Source organism: Spermophilus citellus, assembly GCF_964194105.1.
Source record: "Spermophilus citellus genome assembly, chromosome: 6".
NCBI lineage: Eukaryota > Metazoa > Chordata > Mammalia > Rodentia > Sciuridae > Spermophilus > Spermophilus citellus.
In genome coordinates, this window is record NC_138187.1 from 6,722,643 (window position 1) to 6,741,000 (window position 18,358).

The 18,358-nt window shown below is 47.9% G+C and overlaps 1 protein-coding gene across 4 annotated transcripts; it reads right to left on the bottom strand.

Annotated features, from left to right (window-relative positions):
* Positions 1-3,640: 3,640 nt before the first annotated feature.
* On the bottom strand, positions 3,641-13,856 carry FLYWCH2 (FLYWCH family member 2). 4 transcript variants are annotated; one of them, XM_081298652.1, is made up of 5 exons: positions 13,706-13,824; positions 13,339-13,492; positions 10,164-10,307; positions 8,115-8,545; positions 3,641-5,496 (listed from the first exon to the last, which is right to left on the bottom strand). In XM_081298652.1, the coding sequence occupies exons 4-5, from the start codon at positions 8,434-8,436 to the stop codon at positions 5,396-5,398; spliced, it is 423 nt and encodes a 140-aa protein (XP_081154778.1). In that variant the 5' UTR covers positions 8,437-8,545; positions 10,164-10,307; positions 13,339-13,492; positions 13,706-13,824; the 3' UTR covers positions 3,641-5,395. The 4 variants fall into 4 exon arrangements, with proteins under 4 accessions (XP_081154778.1, XP_081154779.1, XP_081154777.1 ...); XM_081298653.1 differs by lacking the exon at positions 13,339-13,492 and having other exon boundaries at positions 13,706-13,830; XM_081298651.1 differs by lacking the exon at positions 10,164-10,307.
* Between the last annotated feature and the right edge of the window lie 4,502 nt (positions 13,857-18,358).

The following is an 18,358-nucleotide window of genomic DNA, read 5'->3' on the forward strand; positions in this document are numbered from 1 at the left end:
TAAATTGCTGAGGATGGCTTTCAACTTTCCATCCTCCTGCCTCAGCCTCCCCAGCCACTAGGATTACAAGCATGGACCACCATGCCCAGCTGAATCATAAAAGTTTTAAGTTGGATGATGTCCAGTTTATGTTTTTTTCTATTGTTACATGCGCTTTTGATGTCATTACTAAGAGTTCATTGCCTAAGAAGTCCCTGCCTACTCCAAGTTCACAAAGATTTACCCATGTGTTTTCTTCTATGAGTTTTATAATTTAGCTTTTACTAACTTGGATCTTTGACCTATTTTGAGGGTTTTGTTTTGTTTTGTTTTGTTTTGTATATCATATGAAGGAGGTCTTCATTCTTTTTTTTTCCCTGACTTATATTTTGAACTGATTTTACACCTACCCAGAACATTCCCATAGATATTCCAGTAGTCCCAGTACTATTTGTTGAAAATCCCCCCCCCCCCATGTAAGTGTCCCAGCATTGCCTCACAGGTGTTAGGTACATAATCTCAGAAATTTAGTAAGCTGAGGCGGGAGGATTGCAAGTTGGAGGCCAGCCTCAATCACTTAGGGAGACCCTGACACAAAATAAAAAATACAAAAATCTGGAGATGTAGCTTAGTGATAAAGTGCCCCTGGGTTCAATTCCCAGTACCAATTAATAAGTAAATATCCTGGGGAGTGTGAGTCTACAACTTGGTCATTCTTTTTTTTTTTTAATATTTATTTTTTAGGCGGACACAACATCTCTGTTTGCATGCGGCGCGGAGGATGGAACCAGGCCGCACGCATGCCAGGCAAGCGCGCCACCGCTTGAGCCACATCCCCAGCCCACTTGGTCATTCTTTTAAAATTTTGTTTTATTTTGGGGTGTTGGGATGGGAGCCCAGGGCCACACACATGCCAGGCAAGCACTCTACTACTGATCCCCCCCCCCCCGCCCCCAAGCCCTTGTTCATTTCTAGATTACCTATTCTGGGTACCTTGAGTTTCCAGATTTCCTCTTTCTGATCAATTTTTTTGAGAATGAATCTAATCTTGCATCGTTGAGATCATTGAAATTATTTTTTATGTGTCCCTGCTTTTTTATACCTAACTCTCTATTGTAAACTTCCTCCCGCGGTATAACGTATTTTATATAGGACTGGCTACCTAATTTATTTATTTTCCTATTAGCAATATCACTACAGGGGCCGGAGTTGTAGCTCAGTGGTAGAGCGCTTACCTAGCAAGAGTGAGGCACTGGGTTCGATCCTCAGCACCACATAAATAATAAGACATTAAAAAAAGAAAGAAATATTGCTGCTAAGTCCGAGGTCATTCCTGACATTTGGGGAATGTTCTGGGTAGGTGTAAAATCAGTTCAAAATATAAGTCAGGAAAAAAAAATCACCTTCGCTGGACTTTCAGCCTTTTGGTAGCAGAAAAGCCTTTTCCCCACGGGTGCAGCCCTCGCCCACTGGCCCAGCCCTCGCCCTTGATCCAACCCTCTCCATTGGTCCAGCCTTCGCTCACTGGTCCAGCCCCCGCCATTGGTCCAGCCCTGGCTCACTGGTCTATCCCTCGCCCACTGGGCCAGCCTTCGTTCGTAGTTTCAGCCCTAGCTCACCCGTCCAGCCCTCACCCATTGGTCCAGCCCTCGCTCATCCGTCCTCTCTGCCTCCGCCGTGTACCCACATCGACCCACGTCATCCTCCAGTAACTCCCGGCTGCCGGGTGCCCAGGGTACCGGGATGGCTCCCGGAGGTGCTTTCCTGGGACACTTGGCGGCGCCACATCCAAGTCCCTCCTCATTGCTCGGAGCCTCCTGCTTGAAGCTGCGCGTCCTCGGCAGTGCCGGGCGCTGACGCTACTCCTCCCTGGAAGATTCCCAGCTGCAGGCCCCGCGGCGCTCCTTCCCGCCCCTCCCCGGCTCCAACGCTGAAGCTGGAAGTGACCTGGGACTCCAAGAGGGCTGAGGCCCAGGTCCCAGGATGGGAAGACTATCGCACTTCCCAAGTCTTCCCGCATCCTGCGTCTTCGGTGGGGTCCTTTCCTTTTGGCATCCTTTCACATCCTCTGGATTTTCATCCCACCCCTCGCCACCCTCTGTGTCTTCTCCAACCTACACACCTATTGAACCTGCAGCCCCTCCTCGCGCCCCACGACCCGGAATCTGTACCCCAAGTATCCAGCAAGCTCGGTACCTCCTTCACACTTCTGTCCCAGCTGGCTCCCTCTCTACCTGCTCTCCACACTGGGAACTTCAGGGACCAAAATCAACAAAAATCCTTTCCCTGGTGGTGTTAAGCTTATGTTACTGGGCGCTGCGGTGAGAGGCCCGGGGTACCAAGAAGCAATAGGCATAGCAAACCATGAGATGAATGGTTTTAGAAACTGGTATGTGCTATGCAGAAAATAAAGCAGGAAGGAGGGCTGTAACTTGTGTCGGAGTTTATCTTGGTGGGTGTCAAAGAGTAGGGGTCTCTGTCTCTCCCAGCAGCCAGCCATCTGCAGGTCAGTGCAGAAAAATGAAGAGCTGGGCATAGTGGCACACACCTGTAATTCCAGCAACCCAGGAGGCTAAAGCAGAAGGATCGAAAGTTCAAAGCCAGCCTCAGCAATTTTGCAAGGCCCTAAGCAACTTAGTGAGACACTGTCTCAAAATAAAACATAAAAAGTGCTGGGGATGTAGCTCAATGGTAAAGTGCCCCTGAGTTAAATCCCTAGTACCCCAAAGTAAATAAATAGATTCATTGATAAATAAATAAGACTGGGAGGCAGCCCAGTGGCGGGGCAGCAAAAGATAAGGTAAGGACCTGTCCTGGGCCTGCCTGGGGAATTTAGTAGGAGCTGGGGGTTGGATGATATGGATGATGTCATTGAGTCAATGGAGATTCTTTTAGATGCACTATCTATTGTGATCCTGAGAGTGACAGGGAAGGTGGAGCTCAGAGGTGTACACTGAAGGATTCATTGTTTGCAATCTGTATTTAAATGGTTTGGAAAAAGAGGAGTGGGAGGGGAGGGAGTCCAGGTGAGGGCTAAATGTTGTTCACTGTACTCATCCTGCAGCTTTTACATATTCAATTTTTTAAAAGTAAAAACATAAGTAAACCAAATTTTACTTTGCCTGACCCAGCACATAAGCTTCTGGTTCCTCTCAGCTCCCCAGTACTGGGTCACTCCCTAATCACCAGCTCTACCTACCTATTTTGGCCCCATGTGTGCCCTTGCTGCCCCCAATGGCACCTCACAGGACCATCAAAAGTGCCTCTCAGCTCTGGTGCTCCACACAGCCCCTAAGACTGCCCTGTTGCCTCCCAAAGTCCAAAGGAGGGGACTTTTGTCCTGCAGGCAGAGTGAGGGAATCCACTCTCTCTAACCGGCCCTCACCTGGACTGTGAGGTGATGGCTCTCTCAAGAGGCCACAGGAGGCTGGCCATGAGGTCAGGTGCCTCAGCCCCTCCCCCTCCCCACTCCTGCTTCTCTGGGATTACCTCCCAGATCTTCTGCAGGCATTCTTCTTCTTCTTCTTTTTTTATTGGGGGGGGGAGTACTGGGGGCTGAACCCAGGGTCTCATACAGTCTAGGCAAGTGCTCTGAGCTCTGGCCCCAGCCCCCAAAGGCATTCTTATCATCCGACAAAACCAGACAATGATGAGCACCCAGGAAAGGAGAAACCATAGTGGACTCTTATTTGAATATAGAATGAAGACAAAAGAAATTTCCAAATTATAGTCACAGAATAGAATAAAAATGTTACGAACAATGTTATAAAAGTAAAATGGAGGGCTGGGGATGTGGCTCAAGCAGTAGCGCGCTCGCCTGGCATGCGTGCGGCCCGGGTTCCATCCTCAGCACCACATACCAACAAAGATGTTGTGTCCGCCGAGAACTAAAAAATAAATATTAAAAATTCTCTCTCTCTCTCTCTCCTCTCTCACTCTCTTAAAAAAATATTAAAAGTAAAATGGAAAGTATCTTGTGTTTCCTGATAGAGGCAATTGATGCTCTTTAATTTTTTTTTTTTTTTGGCAGGGGAGGGTGCTGAGGATTGGAACCAGGGGTGCTTAACCACTGAACTGCATCTCCAGTCGTTTTTGAAGCAAGGTCTTGCTAAGTTGCTGAGACTGGCCTTGAATTTGTGATCCTCCTGCCTCAGCCTCCCAGGTCACTAGGATTACAGGAGTGTACCATCAGGCTCAGCTCATCCTAGTCCTTTTGATTTTAGTTTGAGACAGAGTCTTGCTAAATTGGCTGAGGTTGGCCTTAAACTTGTGATCCTCCTGCCTACCAAGTCACTGGGATTACAGGCCTTTCACCATTACACCTAGAATGCTAGTTAATTTTGAATAAATGTTTACAAACACAAGGCTGCTACAGCCTGCATTTTTAAAATTATTCCTTGTGCCTAGAGGCAATTTTCAAATAAGAACCACGAGGTGAAGGGTCTGGAGGCTGAAGCTTTGGCCCTGGGGACTCTAGGAGCCTCTAACTCAGGGGTAGATGTTGTTCACTGTACTCTAGGAGCCTCTGAAGGGAACAGTGGGAGGTCTGCCCTGTGTCTGATATTTCCTTGAGGAAGGTAACTGTGTTTCCTTCATCTCCCCTCCAGCAGGGCAGCCCCCATGAGTTTGGGGAGGGGCTCGGGTTCCAGGAAGTCTCCTCAGCCCCCAATCACCTGAAAAGAACATAGGAGGCCACTTGGCACTTTTGTCAGGATCCTTTCCAGACCCCAGGAGCTGCAAGCTAATCCCTTCCTCAGTACAGGCCTGGAAGGGTGGGCTCAGTGCCTGGGAGCCACATCTGGGAGGCTTCCTGAGGAAGGGCAGTGACTGAGGGGTATCCTGTGCAGACCCAGCAAGCAGAAGTCTGAGGTTCCCTGGGGGAAGGGTCAGGCAGCATCCAGGGTCTGGTGATATCAGACACAGGGCAGAGCTCCCACTGACCCCTTCAGAACAAGGCAGCAGGAAGGGGAAACCTCAGGGGCTCTACCTGGTTATGGTCAGCAGCTGGTTTTCCAGCCTGAGGAGGCAAACGAGGTGAGGCCTGGGGGTTGGAAACCCCAGTAGAGTCCCTGGACTGATGGCCCAGGCCAGGCAGCTATGGGGCAGGGCCAGGTGAAGGCTGATGGGGGAGAGCGGGCCCAAGGGTGGTGGGGTTGGAGCTGGTCTCCAAGGACTCGAATCCTGGCATGTTTAAAACCTGTCCATGATGGGTAATAGTATACAGCTTTTAAATTCTCCTTTTGATTTTTTTTTTCTCCTTACAAAAGTAACTTAGGCTTGATGTAAATTTTTTTTAAAATTACACAATGTTGAAAGTGAAAATCCCACGACGACCTGGCCTGGGAAATCTTGTGGACTAGCAGGACCACCCATCCTTGGCAGTGAAGACACAGCAGCTGTAGCCATGTTGCCAAGGTTACAAGGACGCACTGGGTGTAGCAGGGCAGGCGGCAGCTGGCTCTCCATGCCCAGCGGGATCCATGGCTGCAAATCCGCTGTCTTCTTTGCTGCCTGTGTCTGGAAAAGAGGTGGGTGATCAGGCTGGTGGCAAAGGACAAGGGAAGGGATGGGAAGGGCTGGACCTGGACGTCCAGGGGTCTACCCATGTTGGAGGCCCCTGGCCTTGCTGGCTATTTCTGTCCAGAAGTTATTTCTGGCCAGAAGCCTCTGCTGGCTGACTTAGGGAAATAATTGTCAACTCAGGGCCACTGCTCCCAAAAGTCACTAGCCCAGGGACACAAAAACTGTTAAAATCATTTCCAGGAAACTGGGCTGAGTGGGAGTAAGACACTGCCATCCTTACCACCTGGGCTGGGCTGTGCAGAGATGGGGAAGTCTGCAGGGAAGGAGGAGTGTCAGGAGCCAGGGGTCATTCCCCAAGAGAATGCCTGCCTAAGGGAGCCCTGCCACTGAGTGCAGCCCTTCATCTGAAGAAATGGGACTTCATTCCAATTCCCACAAAACAGAGGACCCTAGAGCCTGGACAACAGGAGAGAATGATAAAGCAGCAGTCTCAAATGGGTTGGAAGGACCCTCAAGATGGCTCCATCCTACACAGCTCAGTGGGAAGAACAGATTCCACAGGAGCCCAGGACCAGCAGTGACAAGAGGTGGTCTCAGGGCAATGACTTAGCCCCTGTGAGCCCAGCCTCTACCTAGACTGGCAGGAATATGGTGGAAACATGAAAGCACTCAGAGCAGGCCTGGCTAATGGGAGCTGGCATGCTGCAGAGGGGCTAGAAGCTCAGGGGCCCAGGATTCCTCTCTCCAGTACTGCCTCAGTGCTGGGATACCCGCCAGGGCTGTGGCCTGGGACAGCAGCAATAGCCTCTGACCTCAGGCCACTTCCCATAAATATCCATCAATGAACGGTTCCTTGAACTGTTCAGGTAACTGATGAAAATCCAAGGGCCCCTCCTTTCCTTAAGCCTGATTGTCAGGTGAGTGCTCTAGTAGAGCCCAAGGCCACCTGTTCAGAGGCAGCAAACCAAGGCCCAGGATTATGGCTTTTATTGTCCTCTTCTTCTCAGGGCATGGCAGACCCCACTTCCAACTGAGAAGAAACACATCCACTGGGCACTCCCCCTGGAGTACTCTTCAAAATTTGTACTCAAAAGATGACTTTGGGTCCTTACATTTGCACTAAGCCTGGTGGGGGCTGTGGATCTGCTTGGAGTCCTCACAGACTAACACAGAAACATAGACCCACACTGACTCACCCCTAGGCAAATACAAAGAAAAACAGAAATAGACAAATACAGAGATGTTCACGTAGGCAGTGACTCACACACAATATATGCACAGAAATGGCCTCAGCCCAAGCACCAGCATGTGCCAGGACGAAGGCACACTCTCTAATCATCATAACCAGCCTATCTGCCCAGTTGCCTGGGGATTTCCAGCTCCATAGGGGTCTTACCTGGTGGCCCTTGCTGGGCATCCCATGTATTGCTAGTCTGGGGTCCTTCACCAGCCCCAGTGACATTGGGAGACAAGTGGACTGACAGGTGGGTCCTCCTGGCCCAAAACTTGTCCCAGCACCCTGATTTCTGTAAGTGCATCTCATAGCCTCTGGCCCACCTCAATATCCCCTCCTTTGCCCCTACATTCTGAGTGCCCCAGGATTAGCCTCTCACCCTTCTTCAGAGGACACCCATCAGCACCCACTGACCCTAGCCAATTTCCTGTTGCCTGAGCTTTTGACCCCAACCTTGCTGCTCCTACAGCCCTGAGGCACTCATGGATGCTGGGAACCTGCACTGTGACAAGTCTGAACTGGCTGCAGAGAAAGAGGCCACCTGCCCTCCACTGCACTCCCCACCCGGACATATCCCTGCCTGCTATTTCTGTCCAAAACCCACACAGGAGCAGAGCCATAGGTGGGTGGGGATGGGGCCAAAGTTGCCTGACTTGTTCTGTCCTGTCATCCTGTCACTCCAAAGCGAGAGGGCAGTGAGACTGCCCAGTCAGCCCTGCTCCCCTTTAGCCAGGCTTCAGCCACTAAGGTCCCTCCCTGGCCTCATGGCCCTGGAAGCCCTCAGCTGTCCTTCCTAGAGGATCCAGGGAGCAGGTGGCTGGAGCAAGAGAGGCAAAGAGGGGAAGGCAGGCTGGAGAGGCTGGCACAAGACCACCTAGCCTGGTCTGCTGGCCTCCCTAAGTCCCAGCACCCAGTGGGCACTCAGCTGCTGCTCAGGAAATAATAATGAAGCAGCTGACTGAAGAAATGAAAGAACTTTCTAGAATGTATGGAGGATGGACCAAGAAGTCCAGGCCATTAGAGATGCTCACCCTGCATTCAAGGTCTTAAGAACAAGCAGCAGCCCCCTTTCTCCCACATGCAGCATGGTGTCAGGCCCACCTCCAGCTCAGACACTTGTGGTACAGCAAGGTGCAGATCTTGGAGGGACAAGACTACCTCACAGCACTGGGGCCAAGGCAGGGTCCTAGGCCCCTCATGGATACAGGGCCTGCACCCATAACCTCATGCCACCTGCTTAGAGGAAGAAGGGGAAGGGAGGCCAGGAAGGCAGAGGGAGCAGCAGGGATTCTTAGAAAAGGAGCCAGCGTGTGGGGGCAACTAGGAGAGGGAACAGGTTGTCTCTGGGAGGGTCCATCCCTGGCTCCCAGAGCCTCACCAGGGTCCAGCTTGCTGCGTTTTTGCTCAGGCTCCTGAGGGGCTGCCTCAATGGCCCGCTGAGCCTCTGGATGGGTCTTAAGGAGGGCTTTGGCCAGGGTGGCAGGGCCTGGTACCCCCAGGGACATGATGCAGTGTACTCCTTTGCGCTTGGCCCCAGCCACTTTGGCGCTGTCTTTGGAGGCTGTCAACAGGACCAGTTTGGAGAATTTCCTGGGTTTCCTGGGGGCTGCCGGAATGACATCCGTGCTCGCCTCCGGGGATGGCTCCTGGTCAGCTTTCACACTCTTGCCCTCCTGATCACTGGACTTGGGCAGCGACATCCTGGAACCAACAGGCTAGCCCTCAGGTCACCCACGCTCAGCGTTCAGCAAATAGGTTTCTTTTCCTCTTCTTCCCTGTCCAGGAGCCTGGGAGTCCAGGGGCTCTCTCCTAAGGGAGGAGGCAAAAGTCCAGTCAGTGGAGGTAGCCTTTGGGGTTACGGGCTCTAGAAAGTAGACCTGGGATGCAGCTGGGGGCAACCAACTGCAGCTAGGAACCACCAACTTCATTTTTCACTGATCCATTATTTTCTCAAGTTATAATCTTCATGAGGTCACTTTTTGGGGGGCATGAACTAATTTTACAATGGAAACATATTTAACATTTGAAAAGATAAGACACATTTACTCACAAACTAAATTTTTCATTAGTCCATTACTCAGAGAAAGGTTCTCTGTTCCTATACAATATAATATCATACAAGAAAATAAAGATTGGGGCTGAGGTTGTAACTCAGTGGTAAAGTGCTTAACTAGCATGTGTGAGGCCCTGGGTTCAATCCTCAGCACCACATAAAGATAAATAAGTAAAATAATGGTATTGTATCCATCTACAACTACAAAAATTTTTTTTTTTTTTAAAAGAAAAGAAAGATTAAGGCCAGGTGTGGTGGTGCATGCCTGTAATCCCAGCAGCTCAGAAAGCTGAGGCAGAAGGATTGCAAGTTCAAAGTCAGCCTCAGCAACTTGGCCAGGCCCTAAGCAATTTAGCAAAGACCTTGTCACTAATTAAAATATAAAAAGGGCTGGGACTGGGGATATAGCTCAGTTGGTAGAGTGCTTGCCTTGCATGCACAAGATCCTGGGTTCAATCCCCAGTTCTACTACTACTACTACTACTACTACTACTACTACTAAAAAGGGTTGGAAATGTGACTCGTGGTTAAGTACCCCTGGGTTTAATCCCCAATACCAAAAAAAGAAAAGAAAGATTAATATTTGATTTGGGGTGTAGCTCAGTGATAGAACTCATGCTTAGCACACATGAGGCCCTGGGTTCAATCCCTGGCATCACAAAAAATAAAGAGATCAATATAAAAGTTTCAAAATTATAGACACATTGACAGAAACTTGGTGGCAGGTAAGAGACAAGAGACAGAGTGCACTCCACTACTGGGGCCCACTCACCCAGAACAAAAATGACCTGAGTCAGAAGTGAGATGCTATGACATCAGCCCTGACCTCCACTGCTGTAACCCAATGACCTTCCTTCCAAGTGTCACCATCACCCCTGCTCTGCCCCAGGAGGATAGTGGCCTCAGGCAATTATGTGAAGGGCCCAGTAGCACACAGCTGGTGAGAGTAGGCCACATTTTTGAGATCTCATCTCAAAAAGCAAAGAAAAAAAAAAAAGATTTTTAAACAGTACAGGCTAATACTCCCCCCTCCAGGAGGTAGAGCTGAAGTCCCCTCCCTTGATTGTCATTAGCCTTAGTGACTCATTTCCAAAGATAAAGAATAGTAAAAAACGTTAACTCTTCAGGGGAGACACCTGGTAGATACCACTTCAACCAGCTGGTGAAGGACATTGGTCATGGGATGTGTGGATGTCACCCTTCGGCTGGGGATATAGCTCAGCACTCGGTAGAGTGCTTGCCTCACATGCACAAGGCCCTGGGTTTAACCCCCAGCACCATCAAATAAATAAATAAATAAATAAATAAATAAATAAATAAATAAATAAAAGCATCATCCTTGATTAATTATGAGAAAATCCCAGACAGCCCCACCTTGAGGGATATTCTATAAGATGCCCAGCTGATACTCTTCAAAACTGTCAAGGTCATCAAAATCAAGGGAAAACTGACTCCTTCACAGATGAAAGGAGACTAAGAAGTTCAGACTAGAAGCAATGTGGGATACCAGATAAGATCCTGGAACAAAAAAAGGACATTAGTGGACATTTATGAAATCTGAATAAAGTGTATAGTTTAATAGTATTTGTGGGCTGGGAAAGTAGCTTGCCCAGAGTGCTTATGCCCTGGGTTCAATCCTAGAACATCAAAAATAACTTTTTTAATATACTGGGGATTGAAGCCAAGGGCATTTAACCACTGAACCACATCCCTAGCCCTTTGGGGATATTTTATTTTGAGACAGGATCTCACCTAGTTGATCAGGGTTTCACTACATTGCTGAAGCTGGCTTTGAACTTGTGATCCTCCTGACTCAGCCTCTCGAGCTGCTGGGATTAAAGGCATGTACTACCACATTGACATGTACCACCACACAATGTAATTTTTAAAAAATTTATTTTATTTATTTATTTATTTATTTTTGACAGAGTCTCACTGATTTGCTTTAGCACTTCGCTTTTGCTGAGGCTGGTTTGAACTCGCAATCCTCCTGCCTCAACCTCCTGAGCCACTGGGATTACAGGCATGCACCACCACACCTGGAAAGTTTTGTGTTTTAATCATTGAGAAAATTAAAAGACAACTCAGAATGGAAGAAAAATTTTTACAGGTTATATACTTGATAAAGAACTTTAATCTAAAATTTATAAAGAACACTACAAGTCAATAATTAAAAAAGAAATGACCCAATTATAAAATGGGCAAAAGCTCCAAACAGGCCTTTCTCCAAAGAAGATACACAAATGACCTATACATAAGATGCTCATCATCAGGGGCTGGGGATGTGGCTCAAGCGGTAGCGCGCTCGCCTGGCATGCGTGCGGCCCGGGTTCAATACTCAGCACCACATACCAACAAAGATGTTGTGTCCGCCGAGAACTAAAAAATAAATATTAAAAATTCTCTCTCTCTCTCCTCTCTCACTCTCTCTTAAAAAAAAAAGATGCTCATCATCAGGCATTATGAAATGTAAATAAAATCCATACTGAAATGCATTTCACATCTACCTAAATGGACACAATAAAAGAAAAGGCAGATAAGTGTTGACAGGGATGAGAAGAAACCGGAACTCTCACCAAGCACAGTGGCACACACTTGTGGCTGGAGAGGATGAGGCAGGGGGATCTCAAGTTCAAAGCCAGTCTCAGCAACTTAGTGAGACCCTGTCTCAAAATAAAAGATAAAAATGGCTAGGATGTGGCTCAGTGGTTAAGTACCTCTGGGTTCAATCATTGGTATTTAAAAAACAAACAAACAAAAAAAGGAGAAACAAATTAAAAGGATCAAAAGGCTTAGCAGTTGCTTTACTTCATTCATTTTATGCCCTCCCAATTCTGCAATCTGATGGTTTGACATTGCTATGAAACTCAGACACCCCTTTACACTAACCAGCTCTCATGATGTGGATCATGGTGTGATGAGCAAGGAGACCCAGAAGCATAAAGATGGCTCAGTGTAGACTCAAACCCAAGATTGCACTATTACAAACTGGCAGGAGTCATACACCCTCAGGTCTGTGTCCAGATCCTAATCTCTGGAACCTGTGAATATATTAATTCACTTGTCAAAGGGGAGTAGTTAAAGTTGCTCAGCAAGAGATTATTCTGTGGGCCTAATGTAATCACTGGAGTCCTTAAAAGTGGGAGAGGGAGCCAAGCATGGTGGTTCATGCCTGTAATATAGCAGCTCTGAGGCTGAAGCAGGAGGATCACAAGTTCAAAGCCAATTTCAGCAACTCAGCCAGGCCCTAAGCAACTTAGTGAGACACAAAATAAAAATGGCTGGGGATGTGGCTCAGTTAAGCACCCCTGGGTTCAATCTCCTGTACTCCCCCCCCCGCTGCCAAAAAAAAAAAGTGGGAGAGGGCAGTAGAAGTGAGAGGGAGGTGATGACAGAAGCAGAGTCCACTAGATGAAATATGCCTTTCAAGAAGAGGAAGGAGGGTCACAAGCCAAGGAACACAGGTTGCTTCTTTAGAAGCTGAAAAGGGCAAGGAAAAGATTCTCTTTAGAGTCTCAGAAAGGGACACAGCCCTGTCCAATTTTAACTCAGTGACACCTGTGTTAGATTTCTGGTCTCTACAACTGTAAGGTAATAAAGATGTGTTGTTTTAAGCCACTACATTTGTTATGGAAGTCATAGGAAAATAATACAAGGTCCAATACCTTACCAATGAGATTCTGGAAACCTGGCACTTTGTTTGATATCTTAGGTGGATCAAGAGAATTACTTTCATATATATGAAAGAGAAATATCAAGGTTTACCAGTACCTGCAGCCTCAGGGACAAATACTTTCCCCTCTCTGGGCTGTTTTCATCTGTAATGGGAATAGTGGTGAATTTAGTAGGGTTTGTTTATATGGATAGATGAAGGGTAAAGTCGATGTTTGCAAAAGTTCTGGGTAATACCAACAGCTGCTCCTCAGTCACTGTCCAATGCAACCATAGAGGGCTGTGATTGGATGGCGATCGGATGTTGGTATACCTAGGTGTGCAGGACACATCCTCACAGGGAGATCCAGCGACCCAGGAGGCTGAGGCAGGAGAATAATAGCAATTTCAAAGCCAGGCTCAAACTTAGTGAGGTCCTAAGCAACTTAGTGAGTCCCTGTCTCAAAATAAAACGTAAAAATGGCTGGGTATGTGGCTCAGTGGTTAAGTACCCCTGGGATCAATCCCTGATACAAAAAAACAAAAAACAAAAAACAAAAAACAAAAAAAAAAAAAAAAAAAAAAAACAAAAAAAACGGGCATCGACTCCCCTCAAAAGGTCAAAAACTGTAGTATGCAGGGCAGAGCTTCCCCAAAATGGGAATTTCAATCAGGGCAACTCCTTCCCCTAATTCCCTTGGCTCAGAATTTTATTTCCCCGTTGTATCTAATTTATTAGATTATAAATACCCATGCAGATAAATTTCTGATGGCAAAGATTTCATGAAATTCCTATGAGTGCCGTCAAACGCTGTCAAATGCTTTTGGGCTGGGCCCAAAAGACAGGTTCCCGCTCCTCTCCCACCAACGCCACCACCTCCCGACTAAGCCCACAGACCTCACGCCTCCTACTAGCTGCCGTCGCTGTACAGACCGCCAGACGCGAAGAAGGGACCGGACAGGGGTGGGTGCAGGATGGGCAGTCACTGGGCGGGGTGGACAGTGCTGGGTAAGGCGGGCGATGTGGGACTCTCCGATTTGGGGGCGCCAGGCTTAGTCCCGGGTCGGGAGGTTTGGGGGAAGGAGAACCAGGAGAAAGGAGGCGAATCGCGTATGTCGGACAAGGAGCAGCCGGAAACCCGGCAGAGCCGGCGACCCCCTTTCCCCAGCACAGCAGCTCCGGGACCCCGGAGAGCCGTCCATCCGTGGGGCGGGATGCTCCGGGGCGGTCTCCTCCCCTCCCTGCCTCTGGGACCCGTCCTCACCGACCGCAGCGTGCCCTCCCTCTCCGGCGACAGAGCCGCGGCGGGTCCCTCCGCGCGGGTGCTGGGGGGGTCTCCGGCCTCGGCTCTGGCAGTCACCTCAAGCAGGGGTCACGGGGCGAGCATGCGCAGCTAGGTCGCGGGAACCCATTCCTAGGCTGATCCCGCTTCTCCGGGTCTTCCCCGTGCGGCGCCGGGCCGACGAGACTCAGCCAATCGGCGTGCGGGGGCATGGTCGCCACGCGTGAATGGGACGGGGCGGGTCCAGGATCCGACTCTGGGGGACGTCCTGGGCCCTCGCAGCGGATTTCAGGTCCCTGTCCCGGCTTCACAATGCAGGCGGGTGGGTTTAACTGAGGCCCCCCCGAACTCCCCGGTATTTGACTTTGGCTCCCTGTGGAGGAAGCCCCGGGCGCTTTACTGAACAGGCGGAGGGAAGGACTCTTTCAGTTCATTCAAGCCGCTGGACGGTCCAGCCCAGCATTTAGACTACGGTGATACGTCGCCATTGGTCCAACCCTCGCTATTAGCCTAGTCTTCGCTCATTGGTCTAGACTTCCCCCCCTGCTTACGGACGTGGACCTCCAGAAAGGCTCCCTCCGGGCCTGGGCCTTGCAGATCCCTCAGTCCACCCTCCTTTTGGCTTCTATCAGAGTCTTCCTGTGCTTTCTCGGGGTAGCGTCATTTCCTGCGCATTCTGCAGTGCACTCAAAGGCTTTTAGTCGTCATTATCTATCATTCAATCACAGACTACTGGTTGTATCTAATTTATTAGATTATAAGTACCCTTGCACTTAAATCTCTGATGGCTAGGCTAATGGCGAGGGTTGGACCAATGGCGTTTCCTTTATTAAATGGGGGGCTGGGTTTGTGGCTCAGTAGTAGAGCGTTCGCCTAGCATGTGCGAGGCCCTGGGTTCCATCCTCAGCAACACATGAAAAATAAATAAAATAAAGGCATTGTGTCCAACTACAACTAATATATATATGAAATTCCTAAAGGGGTCAATAGAGGTAATTCTTTTTCCCCCAGTACGAGGGGAAAAAATGTTTTTTCAAGTACCCAGGGGCACTTTACCACTGAGCTGCATCCCCAGCCCTTCGCCACAAAGTAGCTGAGATAACAGGTGTGATCCACCATGCCTGGTGAGATAAATATATTTTTAAATTTTATTTATTCTAATTTGAATACATGACAGCAGAATGCATTTCAATTGATAGTACACATGTAGAACACGATTTTTCATTTCTCTGGTTGTACAAAGTAGAGTGACACCATTGCTGTCTTAATACATGAACTTAGGGTAATGATGGCCATCTCATTCCACCATCTTTCCTACCCCCATGCCCTTTCCCTTCCCTTTGCCCTCCAAAGTTCCTCCATTCCTCCCATGCTCCCTCCACCCTCAATATGGATCAGTATCCACATATCAGAGAAAACATTTGGCCTTTGGTTTTTTGGGATTGGTTTACTTCACTTAGCACAATATTCTCTAACTCCATCCATTTAGCTGCAAATGCCACCATTGAGACAAATACATTTAAAGGCTTTTTAAATGTGTTGCTGAATTTTTCCCAGCAAGGTGCACAAGTTTGAAGTCAGATGCCTGCTGTTTGAATCCCAGCTCTGGCATTTGCTAGCTATGTGACTTAAGCCATCACTTTCCCTCTTTGGGGCTTCATTTGTTTCTTTATCTGGTTAATGGGGATAATTACATTTATTTAATTTCATAGAGTCAATGTGAGAATTCAAAGTATTGCCACGTGTGCTGATAGGAATCTTACTTGGGTTTTATTCCTTAGTTTTACAATATTCCAGATGATTCATCTCAGAATCCCTTTACACTTTTTACCCCAATATTGGGGATTGAATCTGAGGGTGCTTTACCACTAAGCTACACCCCATATTCTTTTTATTTTTTATTTTGAGACAGGGTCTCCATAAATTGCCCAGGCTGGCCTTGAACATGTGACCCTCCTGCCTCAGTTTGAGGAGTTGCTAGGATTATTAAGCCCAGCCCTTTACATTCTTATCCTTGAAGAGCTCAAAAGATTTGGGTTATGTGAGTTCCATCTGTCACAATTTATCACATGAATTTTAAATTGAAAATTAAATTGCAGTAAGAATCCTCTGCCCAACTATCTTCACCAAATAGAATCAGCAAATCAGTGTTTTACACTTTTCTTTTTCCCCTTAGGTGATGGAGTTTTGCTATGGTTGCCTAGGCTGCTCTTGAATTTGTGGGCCTGAGAAATCCTCCTGGCTTCAATGTCCCAATGAGCCAGGACTACAGGCCTGTGCCACTATGCCTGGCCATTTTTATGTTTTTTTTTTTTTTTTTTTTTTTTTAATAGGGTCTCACTAAGGTGCTTAGAGCCTCACTAAATTGCTGAGGCTGGCTTTGAACTTGTGATTCTCCTGCATCAGTCTCCTGAGCCTCTGGGGTTACAGGTGTGGGCCACTGAGCTCCAGAAGGCCTTTTTATTGTTTTTTTTTTTTTTTTTTTTGGGGGGGGGGTGGAAATCAGGAATTGAACTCAGGGGCACTTGACCACTGAGCCACATCCCCAGCCCTATTTTGTATTTTATTGAGTTTTGTATTTTATTGGTCTCATTGAATTGCTTAGTGCCTCGCTTTTACTGAGGAGATTGGCTTTGAATTTGTGATCCTCCTGTCTCAGCTTCCTAAGCTTCTGGGATTACAGGTGTGTGACACCTTGCTAGCTTCAAAAAGATCTTCTTAAACAGAGTGGCTTTTCCGCCGTTAGTGTGTGGTGAAGAACACAGTGCAATTTGATATCATCACCTTGATTCAAACTAAGAGCTGTATTGTTTTTGCATCATCAGCACAGATATCAACACAGTGGACCAGGCAAAAGACTTTTCAGTATTCCTATGAAAATAATCTGGAAGGGGTGGGGGGGCTGGGGTTGTGGCTCAGTAGTAGAGCGCTTGCCTAGCACGTCTGACGCCCTGGTTTCCATCCTCAGCACCGCATAAAAATAACTGTAATAAGGGTATTGTGTCCAACTACAACTAAAAAGTAAATATTTTTTAAAATTACTCTGGAACCTCCTGAAAGGTTCTTGGGAGTCACCCCAGAAGTCACCATGAAACAGAACACCAGGAGTCACCATGTAACAGTGGTCCACTTTATGCTTTGAATATAACCCTTGCTGTTCTGCTACTGCAACTTTTTAAAAAATATACATTTATTTATTTACTTTTATGCGGTGCTAAGGATCAAACTCAGTGCCTCACATGTGCTAGGCAAGCACATTGCCACTGAGCTACAGCTCCAGCCCTGCAACTTTTTTTTTTTTGGGTGGGGGGCTGGGGTTGTGGCTCAGCTGTACAGTGCTCGCCTACCATGTGCTAAGGCCCTGGGTTCGATCCTCAGCACCACATAAAAATAAATAAACAAAATAAATGTATTGGGTACAAATAAAAAATAAATATGTAAAAAAATATTTTTTAGTTGTTGATGGGCCTTAATTTTATTTATTTGTATGTGGTGCTGAGAATTGAATCCAGTGCCTCATGAATGCTAGGCAAGCACACTACCATTGAGCCACAACTCCAGGCCCCTTACAACTTATTTTTTAAATGGACATGTTTCTTTCTCTTCCTCTTCCCCTAATCTCTCCCCCTCCCTAATCTCTGGAGAAACAGGGTCACCTTTCTTCCCCATCCTAGGCAGAGTTATCTGTCCCTGAGCATACACCCACCATAGGAACAAAGTAACCCAGACTTTGGGGATGGCACCAGAAGACCTCAGAAATGACCATCTCCCAAATTAACAAGTGAATCACACCTCCAGACAGAGAACACGTGGAATGTAGCCTTTGAGTCACCTCTTTAAAAGCCCCCCTGTTCCTGCTGATGGGCAGAATCACAGCAGCCTCTGAGACAGGAATCCCCTGTGTTTCTCCTTTGCTAGCAAAACAATAAACTCTCTTTTTCCATTTTCTCAAACCGGTGTCTTCATTATTGCATCGGCACTGGAGCGAGGTTTCAGCAACTACCAGACCAAGGATAGAGGACTCCTGGCCCCTCCATTTTTCTATTGGTGGTTCATCTTTTTTTTACTCATTTAAATATTTTATTTCATTTCGTTTGTTTATTTTTTGGTTTTGATTCCGATTGATCCTAGCTTCCTCCTATGGTGGAAATATCATGCTTACTTTGTCTCAGCCTGTCTATGCTGCTCTAACAGTAACACAGACTGAACAATTTATAAATGACAAATTTGTTTCTCACAGGTCTGGACGCTGGGATGTCCAAGCTCAGTTTCTGGACGTGTGTCAGATGAGGGCTGCTCTCTGCTTCCAAGATGCTGCCTTGTCGCTGTGTCCTACGCGGGGGAGGAACATTGTCCCCACCTGTAGACATGACAGAAGGGGAGACAGCACTCCTTTAGAGCTGGCTCTGTATCATCAAAGGGCCTGGATAGATGCCGCGCGGCCCACGGTCCCCTAGCTGCGCTGCGCCCCTGGGTCCTGCCGAGCTCGGGAGGCTGCCGGGTTCGCGCGCCCCCTGCCGCCCGGAGCGCCAGCCGCTGGTCTGCAAGGTGGGAACCTGGGGGAGACCGCGGCCAGCTGTCGGTGCTGACCAGGGGAAAGAGCAGAGAGAGCGGCGGAGCTCTGTTGGTCTCGCT

What these genes read in the sequence shown, in the direction of transcription:
- FLYWCH2 (XM_081298650.1), bottom strand. Translation starts at nt 8,436, where the DNA reads ATGTCGCTGCCCAAGTCCAGTGATCAGGAGGGCAAGAGTGTGAAAGCT. An exon ending in ACGCAGCAAGCTGGACCCTG is followed by an intron (nt 5,497 to 8,114) that starts GTGAGGCTCTGG and finishes CCTCTTTTCCAG; the next exon opens with ACACAGGCAGCAAAGAAGAC.